The 25,755-nt window shown below is 39.6% G+C and overlaps 1 protein-coding gene across 3 annotated transcripts in view; it reads right to left on the reverse strand.

The window, feature by feature from the left end:
- The window catches only part of LOC132202199 (GATA-binding factor C-like), a 57,949-nt gene extending 33,310 nt beyond the window's left edge, over positions 1 to 24,639 (reverse strand). For 2 of the 3 annotated variants that reach the window (XM_059628966.1, XM_059628965.1), the window contains exons 1-4: positions 24,505 to 24,639; positions 23,386 to 23,817; positions 8,080 to 8,955; positions 6,019 to 6,164 (exon numbers count right to left, since the gene is read on the reverse strand). In XM_059628966.1, the coding sequence (XP_059484949.1) occupies positions 6,019 to 6,164; positions 8,080 to 8,955; positions 23,386 to 23,614 (1,251 nt within the window). In that variant the 5' untranslated portion in view covers positions 23,615 to 23,817; positions 24,505 to 24,639. The remainder of the gene's footprint in view (positions 1 to 6,018; positions 6,165 to 8,079; positions 8,956 to 23,385; positions 23,818 to 24,504) is intronic. The other variant, XM_059628967.1, reaches the window with a different exon arrangement.
- Positions 24,640 to 25,755: the final 1,116 nt, after the last annotated feature.

The following is a 25,755-nucleotide window of genomic DNA, read 5'->3' on the forward strand; positions in this document are numbered from 1 at the left end:
ATAATAATAACACTGCGCACACACGGGCCCATACGTCTTATTTGTAAGGGACTTAATCAGACAAAAGAAAGAGCAAAAGCTCACCAGAGGAAGAAGAAAAAATGTTTGCCGAAGACTTGACATTTGCCTTCTCGCTGCATGACTTTCGCCGTGTGAGGGAATGTCAAAAATGCTTAAATTCAATTTTCCTGTTGTGCAGGAAAATATCAAAGGTGTGCAGATGAACTTTGGTCAAAAATTCAAAGGGGATGCGAAAGTGACTTTCAAACTTCATCTAAAAAAGCAATGGAATCAAATACACGTTAATTGCTTGTGAGTTAAATATTTAAAATAATTTTATCAGTCAGCTATTATAAAAACCCAAAACTTGCTCATGGTATCTAAATTGAAAATATATTACTTAAAAGTTTCCCATCAGATCAGTGTACATTTTTAATGTTGAGCTACCCTATTAATTTTGTTTTGCCAACATGATTTGAAGAAATTTTATCATTTTTGTTAGGCCATATTGGATAAAAAGATAATTTTATAAAATTTCCCTAAGACAAGAATTCAGTTCTCCAAATGAATTAAAATTTTCTTATGTTGTTGCTTTGAGATTAAAATTTACAAACCAATGCTAAATTACTGTCAAAATTAATCAGGCTGTTTTTTTTTTTTTAGCAAAAGTCTCGTTAATATCAACAGAGGACTCGCACGTATGTATTTTTGCTGGTGTGATTATTTATAGAGCCGCGTTTAAATCTCTGAACGTGCAAATTAATCGGCCATACGCTCAATCCATTAGCCAAATTAGACGCCTCTATATTACAACCGAAACAACAATATGATCAGAGCCGAATGATAAATTGGGCCCGGGTGTCGAGATGAATATTCAGATAAGGAGCCTCAACCCGGCTTGTTTTGCCCGCAAATTTATTCATTATTATTTCACTTTTAATTCCCGCTCTGATTTGATTGCATGTCTCGCGTTTCTCTGCGCGCACGTATATATTAATATACATACGTGTGTTCGCTCTGCTCGCATTGATTGAAAAGTAGCTCTTCCAGCCTCTAATTAGCATATTGAGCTGCTGCCTCTATTATCCTATACACGTCGGCTTGCTGTATGGTCAGCTGGATTTCAACACACCGCATGTGGCGCGCTGTTATGAGCGGCCGAATTGGGTCAATATCCACCTACAACATTCACCTTTAACGCCGACCGCGCGCGAATATAACCCGTTCGCTGCTGCACGCGCGCTTTTTCACGGAAATTCTCTCCAAGCCAATTGCGACTTATGATTTTATTTTCACCTCGTAATAATAAGCTTGGTTAATATTGTTTTGAAAATGAAGTTTTTTTTTAACCTGAAGTATTAATAATTTAAAAGGTTTTTTTTTTATTATTTTTTTAGAAAAATATAAATTTAATTGTGATTCCGTGTAAGGTTGACGACTCTAATTTGTCCGGCAGAGTGCGGAGAGGTCGTTAAATTAATGAGAGGTGCAATTAAAGTTGAATTTTTAGTTGAAAACCAATCAATGTACCCCCAAGTCGTCAACCAATTAATGGGCAATCCATTAAGCGGATTTATATTTTCTGCAGGCATAATAAACCGCCGCCTCGGAACCTTTCTAATATGCAAAATGCGTGCCGTCCAATTAACGTAAAACACATTGGCTCTCATATATGAAACCAGTTCGTTCGTTATTATTATGATTATTATTGCCATATTCATTATATTGAAACATAGTAGTTGAGGGGAATTAATTCTCTCACATTATTTTCTCCACCTGCCAATAAATAAATAAATCAACCTTGGAGCACTGAAAAGTAATCAGCCTGCACGTTATTTGCACAGCAAGTCTAAAATATTGATAAGCTGTCCTTACATTCGGAGCAAAAATGCTCAGCTTATTCATGTCACCTGCCAATAATGTTTTCTTAATCCACAAGAAAAAAACGTTGAAGCATAAATGCAAATCGATTTAAAGAAATGCCAAATGAGATATTAATAAGATTTTTTTTTACTGCCGGAGATATTTATTTTTATATTAAATATTTTTCAAAAAAAAATTACTAGCGGAGGCTTGTCGAACTAATTATAAGTGAACCGTTACGAAATGTAATGATCACCGCGAGATGCTTCATTAATTAACAAGTGATTATAAATATAAAGTGGCAGACAAGAGTGCTGCCTCCTGCTCTCCACCAGGTATAAACATTATTTTATTTCAGGGTGCGGCCGTGTGCTAAAATGGATTTGCAATAAATTGATCGAAACCGCTGTTTCCTCCGCACAGAGTAATAATAATAAAGGCGAGTTCGCGGCGCGCGAGATCGCAGCAGCTCACCAGGCAGCAAATTTGTTGGGCCGTCGAAGAAAGAGAGCAATTCCAAGCCTGCTAGCAAAAAGAGCTGTTACATTTATACTTTTGCCGCTCGCGTGAGGCGACACAAACGCGTAACAAAATAACTCGCACTTTCGCTCGCATCGATCTGTGGCGCCCGCCGCGCTATGCAAATTGAATTCGTTTTCGACCCTTTTGCAACAATAAAACTATTTGTTTGGAGCGTCGCAAACAAAGCAAATAAATTAGAATTAGGAGAAAGTTTACACGCGTATTTGGAGGTTTTGCTCAGCATTTTCCAAAAGCCTGCAAGTTTTAAAAGTTATTTTTATGATTAAAAAATCGTGTCACGCCGGTTGCCTACACACTCAGTTGGAATAAAATAAACAATAATAAAAAATTTCTTGTTTTTACGCATAATTTTTTACGTGTACATTAAATCAATAAACAGAATTTACTTTCAATCGAGACAATTTTAACTTCAATTTATTTTATTTTTTGCAAAAAAGAAAAACAATTTCTCGGGCTTTTCGCATTTCTTTGGAGGGTGACGTTTTTGCTCCCTCTCGTTCTCCTCGCTCGCACAAAGCCTTGCCAAATTGAATGTGCCCTTGTCAGTTGGCGCGGGCTCGCTCGGTTGCTGCAAACATGCACCCCATGTCGTGGAAAATGTGTCGGAAAATCTTTGGCAGCACGCAAGCGTCATGAGGGTGGTTTGAGTGTATGTACGAGTGCAGCCGTGGTGTTGTCATGACTACCAAGGCCCGTGCCGGCCACTCCCCTTTTTGTTGCGCCTCCGAGCGCGGACACAGAGGATCAGCGCAGCAGGCAAGAAATTTGCGAGCCAAAGCGGATTTGTGCGGCCGCGAAAATTGGCAAAGGCGACGATTGCATTGCGTGGTATATATAAATTTTCTATGTGGCAATTATTTCAAAGCATCTGCTTTGAATATCAATTGAAAAGATTTAAAATAAAAATATATTTTTAAGTATGTTGACCTTTGATATGATCCGCAATTATTGTAGATCTTATCTCTCTCCCCGAAACCCAAATACCGAAATTCAACCTGCTCATCCTCTCGGCCAACTCGATCAATCACGGCGTCGGACGTGTCTGGGGCAGGGAGAGGTTTTCTCGGACGCAGGCATCAGAGTGAGTTTTTGTGCATGTGACCAGCACGAGAGCAGCCCACAGGATGCAAAGCGACGTGTAACATTATTATTTACTGCTACTGGCGGTTATTGCATTATTTTCCAGCGCATAAATCAAAATAATTGTCCAGCAGCAGCAGCACACACAATAATAATAGCGCGACGAGACCATAATCTGAATTGGCCGCTGCAAGTGGTGTGGCTGGCGGGAGGGACGGGTGCTGTAATTTTGCATTTCGCTAAAAAGCCAGCCGGAGCACAGAGCGCGCGCACTTAATAATAATAAAAGCAGTGCTGGATGGTGCGGCTCTCGCTCTCGCCAAAAGTTGGCAAACCGCGGAGTGGGTGAATTATGATGGTCCCCTGCTACCCTTCGCGGCCCAAACAGCCTCCGGGCGCTGCTGCGAATAATATATTGCCCCGACTGCGCCGTACATAATGATATGAATTTGGCACACCAATTTATATTAAACAACAACAAACTGCTACGAGCGCAACGGGAGCAGCGCGGCTTCAAGATGCGCGGCAGCCCACTCCCTCCCAGAATCGAAAACTCGTCCATTCCTAAACGTAAACCACTTGGGGGTGTTGGAAAACGAGTGTGCCTTATTGCTAAAAGTTTTATCATTGAGTGTAAAATATTTTTTAAATTGAAAATAAATAATAGAGTGACTTGATATAAATGATTTTTTTTTTAACATCTTTATCAAATAATTAATCATAGTATTAATATATTATTTCTGTGTAAATTGAATATACAAAAAAAGGGCTATGGAGGATGTCAGAGTTTCAAAATTGAATTCACCTGTAAAATGACATGTGTGCTTCTTTACAAAATATAATAATTTAAGAATAGACATTAGGCAAAATATGCAATAAATTAACCACGGGATGACAAGAAAAATATATTATTATATTTTTAATGTATTTAATATTTAAATAGTACAATTTGAATTTTACTTGCAAAATAAATTTTATTTAAAAAAATTTTATATGATGATTAAAATTTAGAGCACATAATTATATTTAAGAAGTATTTCATTAAAATAAAATTTGTGTTGGATTCATGTTTTCCCTCTAAAGTTGATTATGGAGAGGGTTGGCTGCCTCTACTGTATTTTGCTGCATGTTATAGTCTTCGGCAATAAATAACCCGCAGTAATCTTCCGCCCCTCGGCCTCCCTCGTTCACAAACGTGTACATAAAAGTTTTCCTATATAACGAAAATGCACGCGGTCTGTTCCTTGCAGCTCGTTAATTTATTTCGCTCTCTAGGGTCGACACTTTAACGTTTTGATTCGACTTGTCCGAAAGACTAAAAGTCAGTCGGAGGGTTTGAAAATATCAGGTGACACACCGCGCCCGAGACTGCACCTTTCTTTTCCTTTCGATTTTTTTTTTATATATTTCTCAAACAGCCGTCACGAGTTTTGCCCTTGAAATAATTTCACAAGACTGGCACTTCCGTTTGATTTTAAAAGTAATTTTAAAAAAAATCACCAAAGTGTATCATTAGCATGAAATTATGATTTAATGGGAGAAAGGAAAAAATATTATTTCTTCGGAGAGGTGAGCGAGCGCTGCTGGGTCTTAAATTTCGTACAGGTGTAAAGACAAAAAGAAACACCTGCCCACAGAGAGCGCTCGGTTGGTTGTCTTGTCGAGGCTAATACAAAAATGAATATAATTAAATGATAGGCCGGTGTTTGTTGTTGTTTGTTCGTGTCCACCAAGCAGTGCTGAAGGAAGACACAAACCCCCTGCTATACATTAATAAAATATAAACCCGCGTGCTGAGAAAAAAAATACGCGACCCCCTGAAGGAAAAGTGCTGGTTCGAGCGAGAGGATGTTGTTCTTTCCGTTGGCTTAATTAACATGCAGTCGCAATTCATCCATCATTGGCTAGCAATTTAATTAGCGCCAAAATCTCCTCCGACTTCTTTTTAAATTTATAAATGGCCCGGTCGTGTTTTACAGCAGATTCGGTGGAAATTCCTGTGTCTAATAGTGTGGACAGAATTATTTTTAAGCCAGAAACACATAGAGTTTTAATGGTCCTCAATAAATTTCTGTATACAACCTCCTAGTTAACGCTGGAAGATAAAAAATTTATCACCAAAGTTTGTGTTGTACAACATTTTGTCCTCATCAGGTACGTTGTTATTTATGATAACCCGAGCGGCTTGATTATTTTTCCTTCCATCCCACCCTCTCTCGAATAATAAATGTTGACATTTTATTCTCACGTGCAGGATTTTGTCTCTCTGTGTGTGTTTTCATTGTTAATGGCCAGCAACAGCAGCCAGGTATAGACTTAGGAAAATATCTTTTTTAACTTGTTCTAAGAAAAGGATCGGATTTTATATCTCCGGTTGGCTTCGAGAATTAATTGGCGTGGTTCGAATTCCACTCGATTCCGTCCCATCTCTGTCAATGAATTATTTTTTCTCCTCGGACTAACGAGATGTGTGTTGGGCTTAGTAATAGTAGCACCGCGTTTAAAAAGGCAAGAAACTTTAGTGATACTTACAAGTCTTCGTTTGGGTTTGATGAGTGGTCGATTCTGGCCGTTCATTTTGTAGTAGAGGCCACATGCGTTGCAAAGGTAGTGTCCGGTGCCGTCCCTGCGCCACAGGGGTGTCGAGGTTGCGCCACAATTGACACATTCTCGCCCCTCTGCGGGAAAAATGAGACACAAATCATTAATAAAATCTTCTTTTTCGAAACAAATTAATTCAGGGTTAGGAAAAAGGCGAAAAATAAAAAAAAATCCAGCAAGCATGTTTTTGGAAATATGAAAAATGAATGAATGAAAAGCAGCATGCGGATAGAGGGTGATTTATGTAGTGATAAATCTACAGTGTGTAAAAGAGTGCATTATTTTGAGTATTTAGGAAATTCGTGTCTCACCACCAGCATTCTCTGTGAGAAACAGAGAAACAGCAAGAAAGGAGGAAATTTTGCAGTCCAGCCACCTAAGTAATTTTTTTTAATGCGTTTTTCTAACCTGCCCGCTGCACCGAAATGTGATTTGAACCCCTCTTTTAGTTATTTACAAACAATAAAACAAACCATCCTATTAATTTATAACCTCGACTTGTTAACAGACGAAAACAATCCACTTTGGGTCTGCACGAGAGAGGGCTTTTGATTATTTAAAGGCAGCAGTTCACCCTTGCGGTTTTCCACACCCCCGCTTGAAAAACGTTTCATCAAACACACGCCGCCGCCCCCCGCGTAAACATCCATACGTCGTTGCGAGCAGCTGACTCGTTTCAGATTAGGGGTTTTTCACACAGGGGTTCGAATCGAATTAATTGACTCGCGGAGTGAGTTGATTTCTAAATAGTAATTAGATTCGCGCCCGGTCTCTTTAATGTGGTAAGGTCGGCACATGCCACACACCGCGCAGTTTTACAAAATTAATTGGCCGCATCGCGCCAGATCATCTTGATAATTTGTTCGTCTCTCGCAGAAAAAGAAAACGGGCGACACGACGGCGCATCAGGAAGAAGAAGAAGAAATGCAGCCGTCGACCCTTTTGAGCAAGCGGAAGGAGTTTACGAGGATAAATATATAATATGAGCGCGGCGCCTGTAAGCACAATTTGCTCTGGGAACACACGGCTCTTTTGTCTTGGCCGAATATGCCGCGCCCGGCGCCTTCTCAAAGGATCGCGTTGCATCTCTTGCATATAGTGCGGGCGCATTCATCGACAGGAAGATTCCCACATGAATAGGCTACTGGGTCTCTCTCATTTTTTTTTTAAAGCGGTTGTAAAAACTCCACCGTGCGGCCGAGCACAGTGTCATTAATCAGATGTCAATCACGAAATTATTTATGTTTGATCGTATCGAAATTGATTATCTTTCACTCCATCAAAACTGCCGCGCGCGGCGACCGACTGAGCGAGGTTAAGCGCGCGTTATTAATCGTCCAGCGGTGAAAATGAAACGCACACACTTATACACACACAGATATAAAATGTGATGTACGTACGCGGTATACAAAGCCGCAGACGCGCGGAGATTGACGAGAAGGCAGTGCATTAGTCCAGAAAAGGAGATCAGGAGTAATGGTTTTAACATTAATTAATAGTATAGATATCAAAAGTGGCAGAATCTGATTCATTGCTTAATAATTTTTGCGTAATTTTTATTGCAGAATTAATTAATTTTGTCATCAACTGAGGAAGAAGATTTAAATCGGCAAATATTTATTAAATTGATTTTTTTTTTAAAATATTTACTTTTTGTAATTAAAAAACAAAAAAACAAACAGCCCTAATTTTGGTATAATTCAAGGTAAAAAATTTAGGGCTATTCAAAATGATTGTTTTATTAATTCAAAAAAATTGAAGTAAATATTTGTAAAAATTTGTCACCTTCAATGAATCAGAATCTGCGAATTGCTCGGAAAGTTAGTAACAGCTGTGATTCGCACACACCAGTCCCAAACAGTGCAGTTTTGTCAGAAACCAATTGAGTTTTCTGTCCAACCAATCAAACGATTAGTAAGTCAGGGGCAGAAAGGTGCTGTTAGTCAATTTTTAGTAATGGTCAGCGTTTGAAACGCAGTTTGTCAGGCTTACCGGCGCTGGACCTGGACTTTGTCCTCGGCTTGGCAGGGTGCAGGGACTTGTTGGTCCCGAACACTGCCGCGGCCGCGGCAGCCGCGTGGTGATGGTGGTGGTGGGCGGAGGGGTGGTGGAACCCGTAGCCCGAGCCTGGGCTCATTTCGCCCGAGGGACTAGCGCCGTGGTGGTAGGGATAGTGCATGTTCTGGTGGTGAGACGACGGCGGGTAGTGGGCGTGGGGGTGATGCGGGGGCGAGGAGGACGTTGAACTAGACGAGCTGGGGGCGGTGTTGGTGGTGTTGGCGGTGGCCGCCGAAAAGCGGGCGTCGCTACCTTCGCGCGGTTTTCCGCTCGAGCAGTTGCCCAGACTGGTGATCATGGCCGAGGGCTTGATGTCGACGCACTCCATGTTGTTGGCCGGCGTCGAGGACGACGTCGAGCTTGTTGACGACGCTGAGGAGGCAGAGGCCGCCTGCATGGCCGCCGCGGCCACTACATTGTTGACCGCCTGCTGGTACGACTCAACGGCCGCGGCCGCCACCTCGGCGGCCGAGCTGCGCGGCGTCACCGAGTCGGGCGTTGCGTCCTTGGGCGGCGTCGGCGGGAAGGAAAACAGGTGGTGGTGGGGACTCGAGTGGACTCCCCCTGACGCGGCCGAATGAGGCGGGAGTGGGGGAGGCAGCGACGGCTGCGACTGGTTGTTGTTGTTGTTGTTTGGCGGCGAGGGGTGGGGGGTTGACGCTGGGTTTTTGGCCGACGCGCCGAAGGGGGAGCACCACGCAGAACCGTGAGAGGGGTGCGGCACCATCGGCTTGCTTGTGTCCGACATCCACGGATGCAGGGGCGTGTGGAAGTGCGGCCGGCACACCTGGCTACTCGACATTCTCGCTGCTGTGGACAAAACCAAAGAAACTCGTTAGTTTTGAAGTAAAATAAATAAAAAATAAAAATTTATGCTTGAATTCATCCACATTTTTACACTGCCTAATTAGTTTCCCAAAGCCCACGTATGATATTTTAAACGAGAGGCTAACTAAGGAGGGGTTGTTTTACTGCGAAAGGAATTCCCCTCCGTTTTAATTATCGACTGCGGCTCTTTCCTCGGCGGGAAGAGGCGAGTCAGCAGCACCTTTCCAGTGTGCGAGAGCCCCATTAAAATCGTCTACACGTACACCAAGACACATTTCCAGTGCAGATGCAAACTTTTAATATCGAAGAGCCGCGGCCGTGCAGCGCCTATTTATTATGCAATCAGTGTAGACACAATAAAAAAATAACAGCTGTTGTAAAAGTGACGTCACAATGTTATATATTTATTGCTGCTTGGCCGTCGCGGAGGAAATAAAAAAGAATAAAAGTCGGTATGATCCGAGCAGAGAAGAAGAAGAATAAGGTCTCGGGTTGTAAAAATAATTTCCATATAATGGCCTTATAGTGAAAGCAAACCATACTGCTCTGTGCATCAACTAAGAACCGATTGGGCTCCATCGGAGTGATTTTTTGAAACTGAAGACTGAAGCCACTTTTCGTATTAGAGCGATGATTCGAGCGTTTCTTTGTGCGCAGGATTAGAAACAAAACACACAAAGGAATGCTGTTAAAACCTTTTTCGGTTACAACGGAGCGGACCCTTGGTTCTTGTGATCATTAAAAAAGCACAGTAGAGCAGAAAAAGATGACATTGCCTCCTCTGATATCCTGTCAGGGTGAATTCTTGTCACCGCACACATTTATATACACCTGAGAGCCGCCTCATTGTTCAACACTCCCATAAGCAGAGCCAGGCACTATTTTTTGTCCTTTTCGGCCGTGCATTTTATTACAAATACTTGCGGCGCAATTCGAGCATTACTTAACAGCGCGAGCAACAATGGCTCAACTACTTCATCACTCTCTCCGCATCACAACTGGTAATGCCTTTTTCGAGTAAAAACAATTTAATGACATTATGACTTCTTTTATACACACACATGAGAGCAGAGCGAGAGTGAGATCGAAACAGCCAGGACGTGTTAATTTAAATTCCGACAAGACAGTCCCGGTCGTTCTTTTTACAAATAAATTCACTTTCAGTGAATCGATTTGCCTGCTGCTGGCGCCTTGTTATTAACCGCGAGTTTTATTCATTCGGAGCAGCTCTGCATGCGCTGGATGCGTTTTTCTCTTTTCCTCATCGCGCGCGCGGGCCTCGGGCTGCTGCCGAGTATAGTTTTTCTTCGTAGTCACGCAAACTATGACCCCGCTTACACTCCTCTATACATATATATATAAAAGAAGAGAGCGCGTGCCTCTATCATTTGCGTTTGCACCACCCTCGATTACCACGAGAGAGTCCGATCGCCGAGAAAATCGCAATTTGCTTTTTCTCGTCGAAAGGTGTGAAATTTAAGACGGCCGCGATTAAAATCGTCTCTCTGCTGTTAAAGGCCACATATACACACGTAATCTGAATTGGTAAGGAGCTCTGCTGTTGCTGCTCTCGCCGGATTGAATATCATCATCGGCAGGCAGGAAATAAAATTATGCAAATGCAGATTTATCGCCGAGATTAGATTGGCCTGCCTGCCTGTGTGTGAATGTGTATTTATTAAAGCGCACGGGCAATAAAATAAACATCTTGTCTGTTCATAATGTGGCGGACGGCGCGGGAATCTCGCCACAGATGCTGCAGCGCCGGATGATAAAAGTCTAAAATACAAGCGATTCTGCCGCGAGCGCTTGCAATTAGAATTACTTATTGCGCCTATCAAGGCGGAATGAAACATTTTATACAACTTGACGTATAAGAGTGTGTTGGGGTCGTACAGCATTATAGGAAAAAGATGGAATGCATAAAAAACTTGGGATTTTGTTTGACTTTTGCATGATGTTGTAATGAGTCAAGAAACGCTCATGTAATATAAGACCACGAAATTAAAATTAAAAAAGGCATTTTTTTATTACTTTATAGGCAAACATGAAACAGTCTTGATAAAACCCGAATAATTGATTACAATCGTTTTTAATTCAAATATGACAGGGAAACCTACAGAAACATCTGGATTCACTTTGCAATTAGTGATATTACAATCATGGTCTATGAACCTGTTGAAACTTAATTTATTAATCTTCTATTGGCAAGAAAGCAGAGAAATGAAAAATTTTATTGTAAGGGAAAAAGAACAAGTGTTTATATAATTATATTTAAAAAATTATATTTATAATTTATAATATTGTTCAAATATCATAAAATAAAAATAAAGTTATAGAAAATCAAATTAACTCGGCTACATAAAATTTGCATTTTAAAACATTTAGACGTCACTTAAAGCAAAAATGCCGCTTCTGAAGGGTGATGCACACGGAACGGGACAAAAAGTCTGCCGTCACTTGTCTCTCTTCTCTGGCCGCAGAGACCTACAGCGAGCGGAAAGAGAGGAGCTATGGAAGGATGCTGACCGAGAGTGTGTCTGTGCAGAAAATGGACCGGTTTGCTACTTTTATAAAGTTTTGCTTGACTGAACACACCTTTGGGCAGTATAAAAAATTTACACACACACAATATCATTTCTCCACGATCGTTTATGTTGTGCGCCGCGTCGTGCTATATAATATTTTCAGTTTGGCATTTTTATAATACACGTGCATACATTACGAAATAATGCCCGAGCGCAGGCTGGCTGTCTGCCGCTTTTGCCTCAAATTATATACCCCAGTGGTGAACTATGCTGTTTCGGGCCGGCTGCTGTTGTCCTTCCTCAAGCCACCGTTATTAGAGCGGCGGCGAATTTTCCTCCAAAGCCACTGGCAGGCGGATATATATTAAAATATGTTCCCGATAAATTGCACCAACCTGTGAGATTTATTGCTCTGCTCTCTCTGTCGTGTCTTTTTTATAAATAACTTTTCCAGCGATTTTCGAAAAATTGGTATCGAGCACGCGAAGTTTTCCTCTCTGGTATTATTTCCACGGCCGCAGCTGAATAAAATCAAATTGTTGATGTTGACTGCGCGCCGGTGTAATATTATTATTATGCCGGCCGGCCGGGTATTATTATTATACGAAAAGTAAGAGATTTCATGGTGAGAGTAAATAACAGGCTGATGAGAGATGCGCGTCTCTCTCGCATCCCATATTTGCCCGCACGTCTCCCTGCTCCAGAGGTCAAATTACACAGCGCATAAATTTTGCACGTTATGTGAAAATCCGGCTTGGAAATAATGCGCATAGAAAAATTTCCAAAAATGAAAACAAGGAAAATATTATGTGAAATATATAAATAATTTAAATTATAGATTCATTTTGGTGCATAAAAATACAAAAAAATTAAAAAAACAAAGTATTTAATCAATAGTATAGAATAGAAGAATAGTTTGAACATTTTGGAATTAAATAATTATAGCATAAAAATTTATTTGAATCAAATAAGAAACTTTTCAACTAAATATATATAAATAATTATTTTTGTTCTCTTCAAAAAATAAATAACAAATTAAAATTTTTGACAGGCGTCAATCTTGCTGAACTTTTTGAAGTTTTTCCAGAGGAGGAGGGTTGCTGCTGGGCTTCTTCTCTTGACGCCTGACCTTTTTTTCAAGAGCGGATTTTGAGCGGCTCGGCGAATCAAAAGCCTTGTAGGAAGAGAATAGCATTTGCAGAGTTAGCATAAACCCCGAGCCTCTTGCTTTCATATAGGAATTCTGCAGCAGCCGGGGCCGCCGAGTGGAATGATTTTTGCACTCGACGAACGAGAAGAGGCTTCTCTCTCTTTCTCTTTAAGCACAAAAATAATATACACTTGCAGCTCCGCTTTGTCAGCTAAATATCCGAGAGTGGATCGCGCGATCCTCAATACAGATGCCAATCATTAAAAAAACGTGACGGAGGGCGTAAAATCCAATTGACACTGCACACCCCAGCCGCTCCAACATGAAAAGAGAGAAGCGAGCGTGGAAAATGTACGAAATTTCATGCCGATTTTTCGAGAGCACGAACACGTCTTTTGTCCGAGCACTTAATTTCGCTGATTAATTTGAGAGGCGTCGCTGCAAAAGTTTACAACCGCAAAATTGTTTTGTCTCATGCGTTTTGTATTTGTGAGTGTGAGAGAAAAATTTCAGATACAAGAAAGACGCACAAACACGAAACCACTTAATACGAACACACAGTCGCTTCATGTTCGCAATTAATTTTTAATCCGGCAAGACTCCTCTTTCCTTGGCGCAAACGAGATTTTCTCAGAAGTGCAGGCAACGAGTATGAAAATATATAATATGAAAGAGAAGAAGTCTGTGCTGCTTTTTTACGCTGAAATGAGTTGCGTGCGTCCGTCGAGAGCCAATCGCAGCCGAGCGCCGGCTCAATAAAATCCTTGGAGCGAGCGCATTAACATTAGCAGGGAGGAGCAGCAGATACGAGTGCAATCAAAAATAATACGCTGCTCTCTCTCTGCGGCAATATAATAATTCTAACGATTGAACGCTCCAGGTTGGTTGTGCGTGGTATAATTTTTCCGAATGCGGAAAAAAATAGGAGAGGATGCAGTTTATTATTCCGCGTGATTACGGAGCTCAAATGAGAGTGTGTAAAAATGCAAAACGCTGCTGGTGTGAATCGAAGGATATTTTATCGACACCCATTCTAACGCAGATCTCAGATATACCAGTCGTAAACGGTCGTTACTTGAACCATTATAAGCTTGTTAAGTGCAGATCTTGAGATTTATGAAATCAAATTCAACTTTTTCAATTAATCACAATTTATGATTTCCAAGAAGTTTTTAAATAAAATTTGAACTGAAAAAAATCAATTATTATTATTTGGCTAAAAAAAAAAAATTTCAATCGCACTTCTATAAAATATAGAAATCGATTAGATGCATTATATTAATAAATTTAGAATTCCAACGGGCACGTATAATTAGCCAATTGCTTAATCCTTTAATTAATTCCGAACGGCGGGTGTCTAGAAAGTAAAAGTAGCAATTCAAGCTCACATTTCGCACCGTACTGAGTTATTGTTATTTTATACCGATGCATAATCGGCGGCATGGGTACGTTGCCAAATTTAATCACATCGAATGTGCTCGGATTGAATTATTTTCCACTCGCTTGCTGCACTACTCGGGCGAACAATGCTGCGATATAATTTCCTGCTTGATGCTCTCAGCCGGCAGCAGTTTGTTTGATATCGATTATGATTAATCCGGCGGCGCAAAGAGAGCAGCGGCGACCGACCCGCTTATCGCGCTCTCGCGAGTGAATGCAATCAACCAACGAGCAACCCTTTGTGCGAATATTGCACATTAGCGGCGGCTAAATATTGGCTCGCGGCGGCCTCATGTGCACCCCCTCGACCGAAGCTTTCACCCCAGCATGCGCAGATGCATATGGCTCGGTAATCAACTCTTTGCGGCCGGCACAATCATCATTAGGGCACGTCGCGGCCAAATCGGTGATTTTTCTAACACTTGATGGCTCTTTGTGGCAAAGCTGATGACTACATCACATTTGGAACCATGAATAATAAAATTAGAAGAGCCTCAATAACCTGCACGAATAGTACGTGTTTCATTGAATATTGCCCTCTTGATCAATATTATTAAATTGAAATAAAAGTCCTTTCAAAATTAGTTTAACCGGAAAAAATAACAACAATTGGCACATTAAAATTAATTTTACAAAAGTTATATAATTAAATTGAATCTGCTGCAATTTATATAAATATTTTGAGCGGGAAATAATTTTCTCATTCAATTTCGGTTTATACTTATTAATATTGTTTTATTTGAATAGAAGCAAACCAAATTTTTTAAAATAAACTTAATATTCAAATTTATTTTTAATAGGTAAAAATATAAAAACAAATAATTAAAATTTATGGATAAAATTAATTTTAAAATTAATAGTTTGTAATTTTGCTTTTTAAATAAAATGTAAACTATTTTGTAGCATGTTCTCTACAATTTTAGGAGCAGATATTTGGGATTCAGCGTTTGCTGCGAGAGCAGTGAAATTTGCCGGAAAAGCAGAGGTGCACGCGCGAGAGAGCGGCGTGTCTGTGCATTAAACATGCAGCACACAACAACCCTAAGGGTGAAGTGGCACTAGAGAAAGGGACCCCTGCGCGTTTAAAGCAGCCGCCGGCTTCTGCCACTGTGAGTCGAGTGAGTATTTTTTTTTGTGCATTTTCAAAAGACGAGAGGGTTCGTGCTGCTGAAAAATGCATGCGTTCGGCGTGGATTGGCTGCTGAAAGGTGGATCTGTTGTGCATTGTCCAATTGGTGTGCCGCGCGACCAACATGGAGTACAGTTTGCATTCCCTTTGCAGGTTTTTTGTTCGTGCATATACACAGAGAGCAGCCTGGCAGCAGGCAGACAACTAGAGGTAATTTACATTTGTAAGGAGCAACGAGCCAGCAGCTCCGCGTGTTTTTGTCAGCATCGAGCGGCGAGTCGAGGCACAGAGTTGATTTCCAATATGGCGCCTCCGATGCACTCACTCGGATTTAATATCATGTAAATAATAAATATTTAATTCCGGAAAAGAGGAAAACGGATTTTGTTTATTCGAAATGAGATGGAAATATTTGTCAAACCCGGAAAAGTGTGTCCAGCAGCCGGGATGACCGGAGTGCTTAGCACGTTGCATAACTTCCCAAAGCACATTTCAAGGGGAACTACAGCAAAAATAAATGCACAAATTTCTGAATGCGAGATTTAAATTAATTAATATTTACAGAATTGCTTGAATTAGTATCAGGTTTGATATTAATATGAAAATTAAATAACAATTACTAAAGAAAAAGAAAACATTTTTCTTATTTTTAACTCTTTTGTTAATAAATTATTTAATTATTATTTTTTTTTTTTTAAATAAATTATAATATATTCCATTTTTTATTTACTTCTGTTCATGGGTTTTCTCAGAAAACCTGTTTAAATAAAAATGCACTTTTGCATGCAGCATTGATCCGTTTGTATTCTCATCTAAAATTCAAAATCACTATTTTCCAGCTCAAACCCGGAGCAAAAACTGGTCTGATTACTAATTCCAAACTGGTATTCGGGTGCAAGCAGCGACAACTAATTGAAATGATGTGCGGACCAGCCCCAGCGCGTCCCTCTCTGTGAAATGCACAATACCCGGCAGCATCCCCCAAGTTTCATACGAAACAAACACATTTATCCGCATGCATTCGCACCGCCGGTTTTAACTCCTCTCTCGCGCCGCGTTCCCTTATCACACCATCCAATCTGGTGAGGATCTGGCTTGATGGACCGTTTCTCGTCGTCATGGTAACGCATAATAAACCAATACGAAGGCACGCTCGCTCTCCGCGTCGTCTTTTCCACTTCACTTTTGCGGCGCAGGTGCACTGCATAAATTCATCATCGTCGTCTCTTCATTACGAGCAAGAGAGACGACGACGGCAAAGCTTCTTTTCAAAACACACACACCGACGAAAGCTAAGCAAAAGCATGGCCGAGCTCGGAATGAAAGATTCCTAGCTGATAATCTCTGGCTGGCTGCTCGTTAGCCTCTCAGCCAGTTGGTACAAAAAATTGGTTTATCACGCTCACTTTTGTTTCGGATGAGACTTGCAGATTTTGTTTAAAAAAAGAGGAGCAAATATTGCTTTTGAAATTATTTGATAAAAATCAATTTAATAAATTAATATCAAGATTATTTTCAATCCATTCAGATATATAGAAAATTTGGGTCAAATTTAAAATAACTTAATCCATTTGGTTACATCTGGTGCGGGCTGGGAAAGTTAGATCGGAGATTTCGCCCAGCAGCTCTCAATTTTCGCCGAGAGGCTCAGCAAACTTCAGCAGTTGGGTACTTTGCTCAGAGTATAAATGCAGAGCGCCTGCTGCTAGAATATGGCGAGCTGCAGCCAGTGCCAAAATCAGTTAAAACCGGCGAGATATGATATTATAATAATCTGCATCGTGCGAGATTGTATCTCTCTCGAGTAAGCGAGCAAGCAAGCAAGCTCTGCTCAAATGTGGCCGCTTCTTCCCATATTAGTTTTCTGCTCTTCTCCACGGCCAGGCGCTTCTTCGCCAGCACAGTATTCCACACGATATTATTTCCTGGCCATATGTTGAATCATTTGCTTTATCACTACGTGATATCACGATCAAATTGAATCTAACGAGCCAAGCCGCGTGTTTCCGATCAGCAAATATTGCTCGATTGCGCGTGAATGAATTTTGATATATTAAAAATAAATTTTCAGTTCTCCTTCAAAAATGAACAAATTAATAAATTTAAAATAAATAATTAATTATTTAACTTTTCAAACTACTAGATCTGCGAAAAAAAATATTGATGCTGAGAAAAGGAATGGCAGGTTGATTTGGTTGTGCTTTTATCTTCTTTCTATATGGGACTTCGTGCTCGTGCATATTATTTGTGTCGAAAAAAAAGAGAAGAAAAAATCAAGGAGCAGGCGCTGATGGTGGTGTATAATCTAGAAAACATCTTCGAGACAGCATCGACGTCGCAATAGGAACACTCTGTGTATGTCTTTTTGTATAAATAAAAGTTTCCAACAAGCTGCTCTTTCGCTCCATTCAGAAACATCCTGCCATCATGTCCTGTTAATTAAGCTATGAATTCATTAAATAATTATTTTCCCCGGCAGAGAGCGTTTTCACGGCGACGATTTCGATCAGCAGATTGCTCTGGCTGATATATATTGTGCCAAAAAATTTGCTTAATTAAATTTCGACACGGCACACTGCTACATAATTTAATTGCGGAAGACGTTTTTCTGCATGCTTTGTTTGCTTTTTCGACAGCAAAACGGGATATATAATTTTACGACCGTGCTAAAAGCCGGTGAGCTCGAAACAAGAGAATTATCTTGAAAGTTTTTAAGTTGACATGTTCCACTGCATTGATATCGCTCTTTGCCCCGCGTTAATTTGCTTATCGCCTCGAGAACACTCAACAATTTGTCTCACTCTCACTTATTTAATAATTTCTCATGAGGCGCTTATCGCAGGCAGACTTGGTTTTTTTTTTGCAGCTCTCATTATCAGAAATAAGTGTTTGTGTTGCTGATTATTGTCACTCTTGTTTGGCTCCGCCAAGAGACGCGCAAAGCCACTCGAGCAGGTTGAAACTGATATTAAAAAGTCATGTCCTCCATACCCTTATAATATCAAAAAGTTATTCGAACTGGAACTGGTTATCAATAATAACCAATATCTGATAATTAAACGCAGATATTTGAAGAAAAAAAATGTAATTATTGGGGTCAAACGAATCACCAGCATTTTCCAAACTCATGAATGTGAGCGTGGGTGAAATTCAAATGAAAGTGCAAAGGGGCAAAGCACCTATTCGGTCCTATAATGCATAATATTATAAGGGGGGCCGCGCAGAGCTGCAAGCAATGTTATTATTTTATTTCGAGAGGTGAGCGAGTGAGTCAAAGCCTTTGCTCTAAAAAATGTTCCTTGATCACGCGAGTATTTCCGTTTTAATTCATGCACGCACGTCCAAATGCGTTAGTATATACGGCGGGAGAGTATTTCACGTGTGCGGCGGGACAGCATACATTACGTACACCTTTACAAGCGGGGAATTCTCAAGAATAACTTGAATAAAATAAAAAAAATTACTCAATAAAAATAAAAATCATTTTATCAGACAAGCCATTTCTATTTTTAATATTTAATTATTTTTTATTATGAGGATTTATAAAGATATTTTAAAATATGTTTTAATTGCATTTTTATTATTCTGTTTAAGAAAAAAAAAATGTTAGCAAACACGAATGACCAAATAAAATATATATAAATTTTAAGAAGTCGTCACTGTAACTATCGCATCACATTCAAATGATATTCTTTCTTAGTCATTGCGAAGAAAATTAAAATAATTATATTCTATCTGTTATTGGAAGAAGAGTTTTGGAGAATCTTGAAAATTTGCAGCAATTCAATTTGAAGCTGCAAAATCACGAGTTGGGAGGTTTTGGCAAAAAGCGGCCACGATTTTCAGCCGTGGCTGCACCCTAAGGTAGGCATGTGCAGTAAAGGGGTGTTCCAGAGAAGCATTAAGGGTGAGGGACAAGGGCGCAGAATCAGATAAAATGGAAGTCATATTACAGAGAGCAGTCTGGCTGCTGGAGAGAGAGAGCACAACATGATATTGATCAATATTCACGCCAGGCGTGGAAGAATACTCTGGCGCGCGCGGTGGCGGCCCCGCCGTGCTACGGAATACAAAGCTGCGCAGCCAAGCACTGCTCGGCGCTCTCGTCTCGCGGAAAAGCAGCTCTAGGTGTCTGCGTAATTTATTTTAAACACCATGGCGGCCGAGGATGTGCCGCGGCGCAGCCAACCGCGAAAAATCCTTCGCCGGCTCGCTTTAAATCATTCGGAACAAAATAAAAGCGGCGGGAGAGAAAAATCGGACGCGGAAATTTGTATTCGCCGCGGCGGACAAAGAGCTTTTTACCCTCGGCTGTGTTACTTTTTCTCTCTTTTTATTGTTGCGAAACACGAAATGAGATCAATAACATATGGAAATGGAGGCAATCGATGCGCATGTAAAAAGCGTGTGTTGCATTGTAATGTCAGATTTATGATTGTCAATTATTTACGGACCAAGAGATGACGGACGATTTGGTTGACGGTCTCATAAATATAATATCGTGAGACTTTGAAAAAGTTCTCAAAAACAAGCTTGTGAAATAATTGATTTGTCACATAAATTTTATTTTAAGTCAAATTTTTTCAGAGCACTGACCGTTGTAATTTTATTTATTTTCGTTTCGAAAAGGTTCTCTTTGTAATTCAAATGGCCGCACCAGCAAATATATAAAGTTGAGCAATAAAACTTTGATTGGGTAATATACGCGCCTGTTTCCTTTTTTTCGTTCCCGTCCGAGCACGAATGTGTATATTGAAATGCGAGCGAGCCTCGACCGCGCATTCGGCGGGCAAATGGTGATTTTATTGTTCCATTGTTTTTCAAATTAAATCATTTTAAGTTTTTTATTATTTCCTCCCGCGGCCGCCAGAGCAGAACAAAAACCGAAACGCGGCCAGGAAAGGGTTACATTCGCCGCGAGTTGAAAATTCGTGCACATTCGTCAGCTGATGGCTCGGAAAATGCCCGAAACCACAAAATGATAATAATGTGCCGCTGATGGATCACTTTGCGGTCGGCCGCCGCCGCCGCCGCCGCATTTGAATTATAAATGTATAATAATGTGTGGCCCCCAAGGGTTGAATCGGAGTCATGTACGTACTGCTAGACGAGAGATGTGATTTTGGAGAGATTTAAACGTAATATGCACGCACGATTAGCTTGTGATTTATGCAGGTCAGACCTATACAGCAGCAGACAAATCATACACCATAATATGCATTTCAACATGAGCCCAGGCTTCATACAAAAACTGAAATCTATTTCATTGTTATCATTTAGATTGGGTCATAATATGTTTGTGAATGCAACATTCTCTGCTAAAATAAATATACACTAATTCATATATATTCATTATATTCATTACCAATGTATTATTGTTATAAAATTAAGTTGAATTAAAAAAAATTAACCAGGCACGCCACCAAAAAACAATGCAGATCACTTTGGCAAGATTTAACGATGTTTATGACTTTGCTTGAGCATAAAAATAGCTTTGTTACAATTTTTAATGTCAAAAGATAAATATTTGAATCTCAATTTCAATCTATAATCAAATAAACTAAATTATAAAAATTAAAACAGAAATATAATAAAAAATAATGATACAAAATAAATTTTTTAAAATTATTTAAAAATTAAATTCTATGCTAATTTGTGTATATTCTTTAACTTTAAACTAAATTGATACATTTTTTTATCTTTTTAGTCAATAATTGCCTTTTGACACAATCAATAAAAACACTTTGCAGCTAAATAAACTTAATAATTTCTACATCAAAACAAATCCGCTTGCAACATCTGTGTCGATTTCCTGTAGTTTGAAAGTTTAATAACACAAATCGTGTGAGCAATAAATTTTAATCCACACAAAGTCGATGCTGTATCAACAGAGTGCCACCGGATTGTAAAACAATTTTTCCGTTTTTTGTACAATGCTATTTGAAACAACAGTTGGCGTTTATATTCATACAGTGCCGGGCATATTATATAGACGACGGGAGATAGATAGGGCGCACGCACAACCGAATTTATATCAGGCAGACTTTATCTAGCCTGCTCTGGTAAATTCTTTTATCTCCAGAGTAAAAAGCAAACCGCAAAATTAATTTATTTATTACCCCTATTTCGAAATAAAATTTCCATGCAACTTCAGCTAAAGTGACCTATAAATTTTATTTTTATAACTTTTATAACCAAAGGAAATAATAGCAGCACATTGCACTTTGTATTGTATATGAGCAACGCACTCGAATGCGAAAAAATTATCCATGCATTTCTCCCAAGGCCTCTTATGCAGCAATTTTATTTCCTGCGCCGAGCAAAGCTTTATATTATAATTTCAATAATTAAATGCACTCGCTCCGAGTCACTAAAGTAATTAAACGATTCTCTGGTGTACTTTGCTTGTTTATAAAAGTGTTACCAGCGAGTCCGTTTCATCATCACTCTGCAGATTTTCACAATTGTTGTAAACCACGGAGAGATAATATTGCAAATTAATAATTACACTGTTCAGCAATTAAAACGGCCGCACTTTGTTTTATGCTCTGCTCGTCGTTTAATTGCAGCTTTGAAGCAAATTTAGCATTGTAAATTCATAAAAGTTGCCGCACAAGGAACAAAAAATTCTCGTACATGGAATAAAAAAACTTTTCATATTTTTATTGACAGTGGTATGAATCTGCAGTTCCATCGGTCGTTGTGCGCGCGGTATATTCAAATGAGCCGTCATTCATATTTTCAACATGTGATCAGCCGCGGCCCACGTTCGCAAAACGCACATTAATAATTTAATTAGAATTCCACATACATATGATGAGCGGAGAGGCGAATAATTTATGAATTCGCCGAACACGAGGATTTTATTTGCGAAAAACCATTGTAAATCATTTCCTGATGAAAATAAATTATTCGCAGGCTCAAATTAATGAAAATCTGACGCAAATCAGCAAACTTTTGACGATATTGAAAAAAATAAATGAATATAAAACGACCGTATTTCCCCACCGTCATAATTTTAACTCTATACCGAGCGGCTTCAAGAGTTGGGTAAATATTTATATTTCCACAAGTGCTCTCGGTTTATTATATCGGCGCGGCGAGAAACCCTAGAGATGCTGTTTTGCGTTAAGTGTGATTTTGAGCTCGTGGCCCATCAAGTGCATCTCTCGATCCCGAGTACAAGCAAGGGTGGATTTTATTTGTGCTGCTGCTCTAGAAGCTCTGGTACTATAATAACCGCCCAAGGATTGAGTTTCTCAAAGAATCACCGCTCAAAAGAAGGCTCCAATTCTAAGCAACACTTCATCAGAAAGGGCTAATTATTCCCAAAAGTTTATTTAACAATATAAAAATTTGATTTTTCATTTAAATCTATATCAGTGGTAATAATTTCACTGGGGGAAAGGAAATCAATGCAGCACGAATTTTGGAAGAATTGAAAGGAACTCTCTCGTTCGCCTTCGATTATTTTACGGTGCTCACCAACTGTCCAGGTCTGCGATAAGGTGAGCATGCTTGCGGTCATAAGTGCGGCTCATAATCTCGCGCTCTGCGGAGGCTTAAACGCGTTATTGATTTTGACAACACGGTTTGCTCGGCAATAAATTTAACGGCCGCCCACATCTTTCCAACTTAAAAATTCCATATTTAACACTGCCTTTAAAACGAATATATTTATTTTAATGAGAATGAAAATAAAAGGATTTTAATAAATTTTAATTTACTTTTAGATTAAAAATTTGTTTCTATGTAGCAAATGAATTTGTTCTAAACAATTTAATTTTAATTCCAGTCCTTTTCTCTTAACTTCCTCACAAATTTTGACAATTTTTTTTCCACTTTCCTGCAATTTTCAAAATTCCATCATGACCGCAGTTGTTTCATTTTTTCGTTATAACAAAAAGCATCTCTTTTCCAACAGGAAAGCATATTTTCCGCAAATGCCACGATTTCAACTTTCCCGCCAACCGGGCAACGTCATCCGCTCTCATTCTAACAAACTCAATGATCATTTCCCAACAGATTTTTCAACCGGTCGATACCCATCTCTCATCCGGGAAACCGCGACTTAGCACAAAACGATCGCATTCTAAATTCTCCTGATCAATTTCCAAAACTTTTTCTACTCCTTCAAAAATAAAATGAAATTTTTTCAGACTCACCGTGGGATGCTGCTGAGCCGTAGGGCGAGTGCATTTGGGCGGCGGCCGCCTGGTAGTAGGAACGGGCCCTATTCGAGCCAGAGTCCAACGAAGGGAAAAACACGTCCATCTCCTCGGGGGGCATAATGTTGCCGGCGCCCTCCATGCCCGAAGACATGCGAGGGGCTTCGTACCAGCGGTGCGGCACGTGGGCTTGCGGACCCTGCGGGTCGACGGTGGACATATCCATGCTCACGGTTTTCGGTTCGAATAAACAACTCGGTTCGCACAGGCACTTTCGGCGCGAGTTTGCACCACTCAGAGTCGCATAACGTGTCGAGAGTTGTTGTTATTATTGTCACTGTACTTCGGAGAGGTGCTGCTGAGGCTCGCCTGTTGTCGGATTAGACGAGGGAAGGGCCGGCAGTGCGGTGCGGAGTTGAGTTGAGCTCTCTGCAACACAAAGGGTTGTTTTTGTTAGAATATATTTGGATGGAAACATAAAAATAAATAAAAGAGAGAAAAGCAAAAGCTCTTTTTAAAAAAAAATATATATTAAGTTTAGGATTCTCTGCGCGAGAGGTGCAAGTTTTTCTCCAGATTTAATTTTTTATTTTTAAGGAAAATATTTTTGTTACATAAGAGTTGGTTGCATACTTGATCAAATCAAGATCGAATTACTTTATCAATCAGTGCCCCACTTGTACCATGTTATAAATGAAGATAAGTTTTCTAACACAATCAGCTGCGCGCGACAACTTATCGCAGCCTGCACACATTCAGTGAACAAGTGCGAGTGTTTTCCGCAGAAGAAGTACACAAGTACCCACAACAAACTAATAAACTCGTCGTGTAAAACTGGACAAGTGCCAAAAGTCTGCGAAGAGCAATAAAAAATGATAACCCTTGCTTTTTTATGCACACAGGATGTACTCGAAAGTATTTTGCACTTTATCGATCAGATGCCGAGTGAATGATAAATTATTGACACCTGCTTCCACACATGCAGATAAGATTTAAAGTAATAATTATTTCCGATAGGTATCTGAGATTGGAATCTGAGATCGGCGCGATCGATTCGGCGGTTACGGACGGTGCGATATTGCGATCGGGACGCACTTTGGTTTCTCGGACACTCACCAGTCGGCTCGGTGCATTTTGTCGGACGCGGATCTGCAGGCGAAATCGGCGAGCAAACACGCAGACACTGTGCTACAGATGAAGCAAAAACACTGCACTCGCTGCGGTTGAGGCAGGAAGGCAACTAAAAAGCTTTATCCGAACTGGTCCTCGACAAGCAGTGTCTGCAGGCGGACGAGGGGAACGCGCAGAGGGCGTGAGTGCACGCCGCGGTGTGCTTATCGCCGGGGAAGGGGCACCCGGGGGCCGGACGAACGCGGCGGGGCGGGCGCTCCAACGCCGCGATCACATGGATACCGCGCAACCGGAGGGAATTGGATCCGATTATCGCGCCTTGATATACAAGATACACGATCGGCCTAACGCGCCCCTGATTTTCGGCTTGTCGGCCGAGATTTTCGCCATCATAGAAGATCTCTCGGGAAAGATTAAAAGTTACCAATTTAAAATTTCTTGTTATCACTAGATATTATTTATATAAAATATTAATAAACTAAGCATTTTATTAATTTAATGTAAAAAATATTATAGCCGCATTACAAGATTATTAAATTATAGTTTATTTTTAATTTATTTCTTTTAACAAATAAAATAATTTTCTCTTTATTATTAAATTTGTTTAACAATCAATTTAAAATTATTTTTTTAGGTAGTAGGTAAATAATCTCTAGAGATAGAGGAAAATGAATAATTCTTATCACATAAGTTATTGTAACATTTAGTGATTAAATTATTTTATATCACTTTAGCATGAGGAATTATAAACAATTATTAAAGAACAGTGATGTATTTCCTTCTGTTTGAGTCCCTGGCCGTGATTATTCTATATCATATTAGCAATTAAAGTAAGAACTTGATTAATAACATCTATACTATAATGATTTATGATTTAGCGTAAAAATACACTCGATATTATGGTTTCCATTATAATTTTAATTTTTATAATAGCAGATGTGCCACCATAGATTGTTAAAATTTCTTTTATGTAGACATTTAATTACGAACTTGTATGGAATGATAATGAACTGAATATCGCTTAAACACTTCATTGGATAATAAAAATAATAAAAATTCAGTTGGTCAAATTTTTAATTGATATAAGCAAAAGCGTAAAACTAAAAAGTTGTAAAATGACTTTTTCAAAAATTCAATGAAATCTCGCAAGAATACAAATATTTATTTCAGGAATTTGTTATAAAATAAACTGTCCTTATTAAACCGATTAAATACATTGCAATTATCCTAATTCAT

This window comes from Neocloeon triangulifer, unplaced genomic scaffold (genome assembly GCF_031216515.1).
Source record: "Neocloeon triangulifer isolate White Clay Creek 2 clone unplaced genomic scaffold, ASM3121651v1 ptg000015l, whole genome shotgun sequence".
Classification (NCBI taxonomy): Eukaryota; Metazoa; Arthropoda; class Insecta; order Ephemeroptera; family Baetidae; genus Neocloeon; species Neocloeon triangulifer.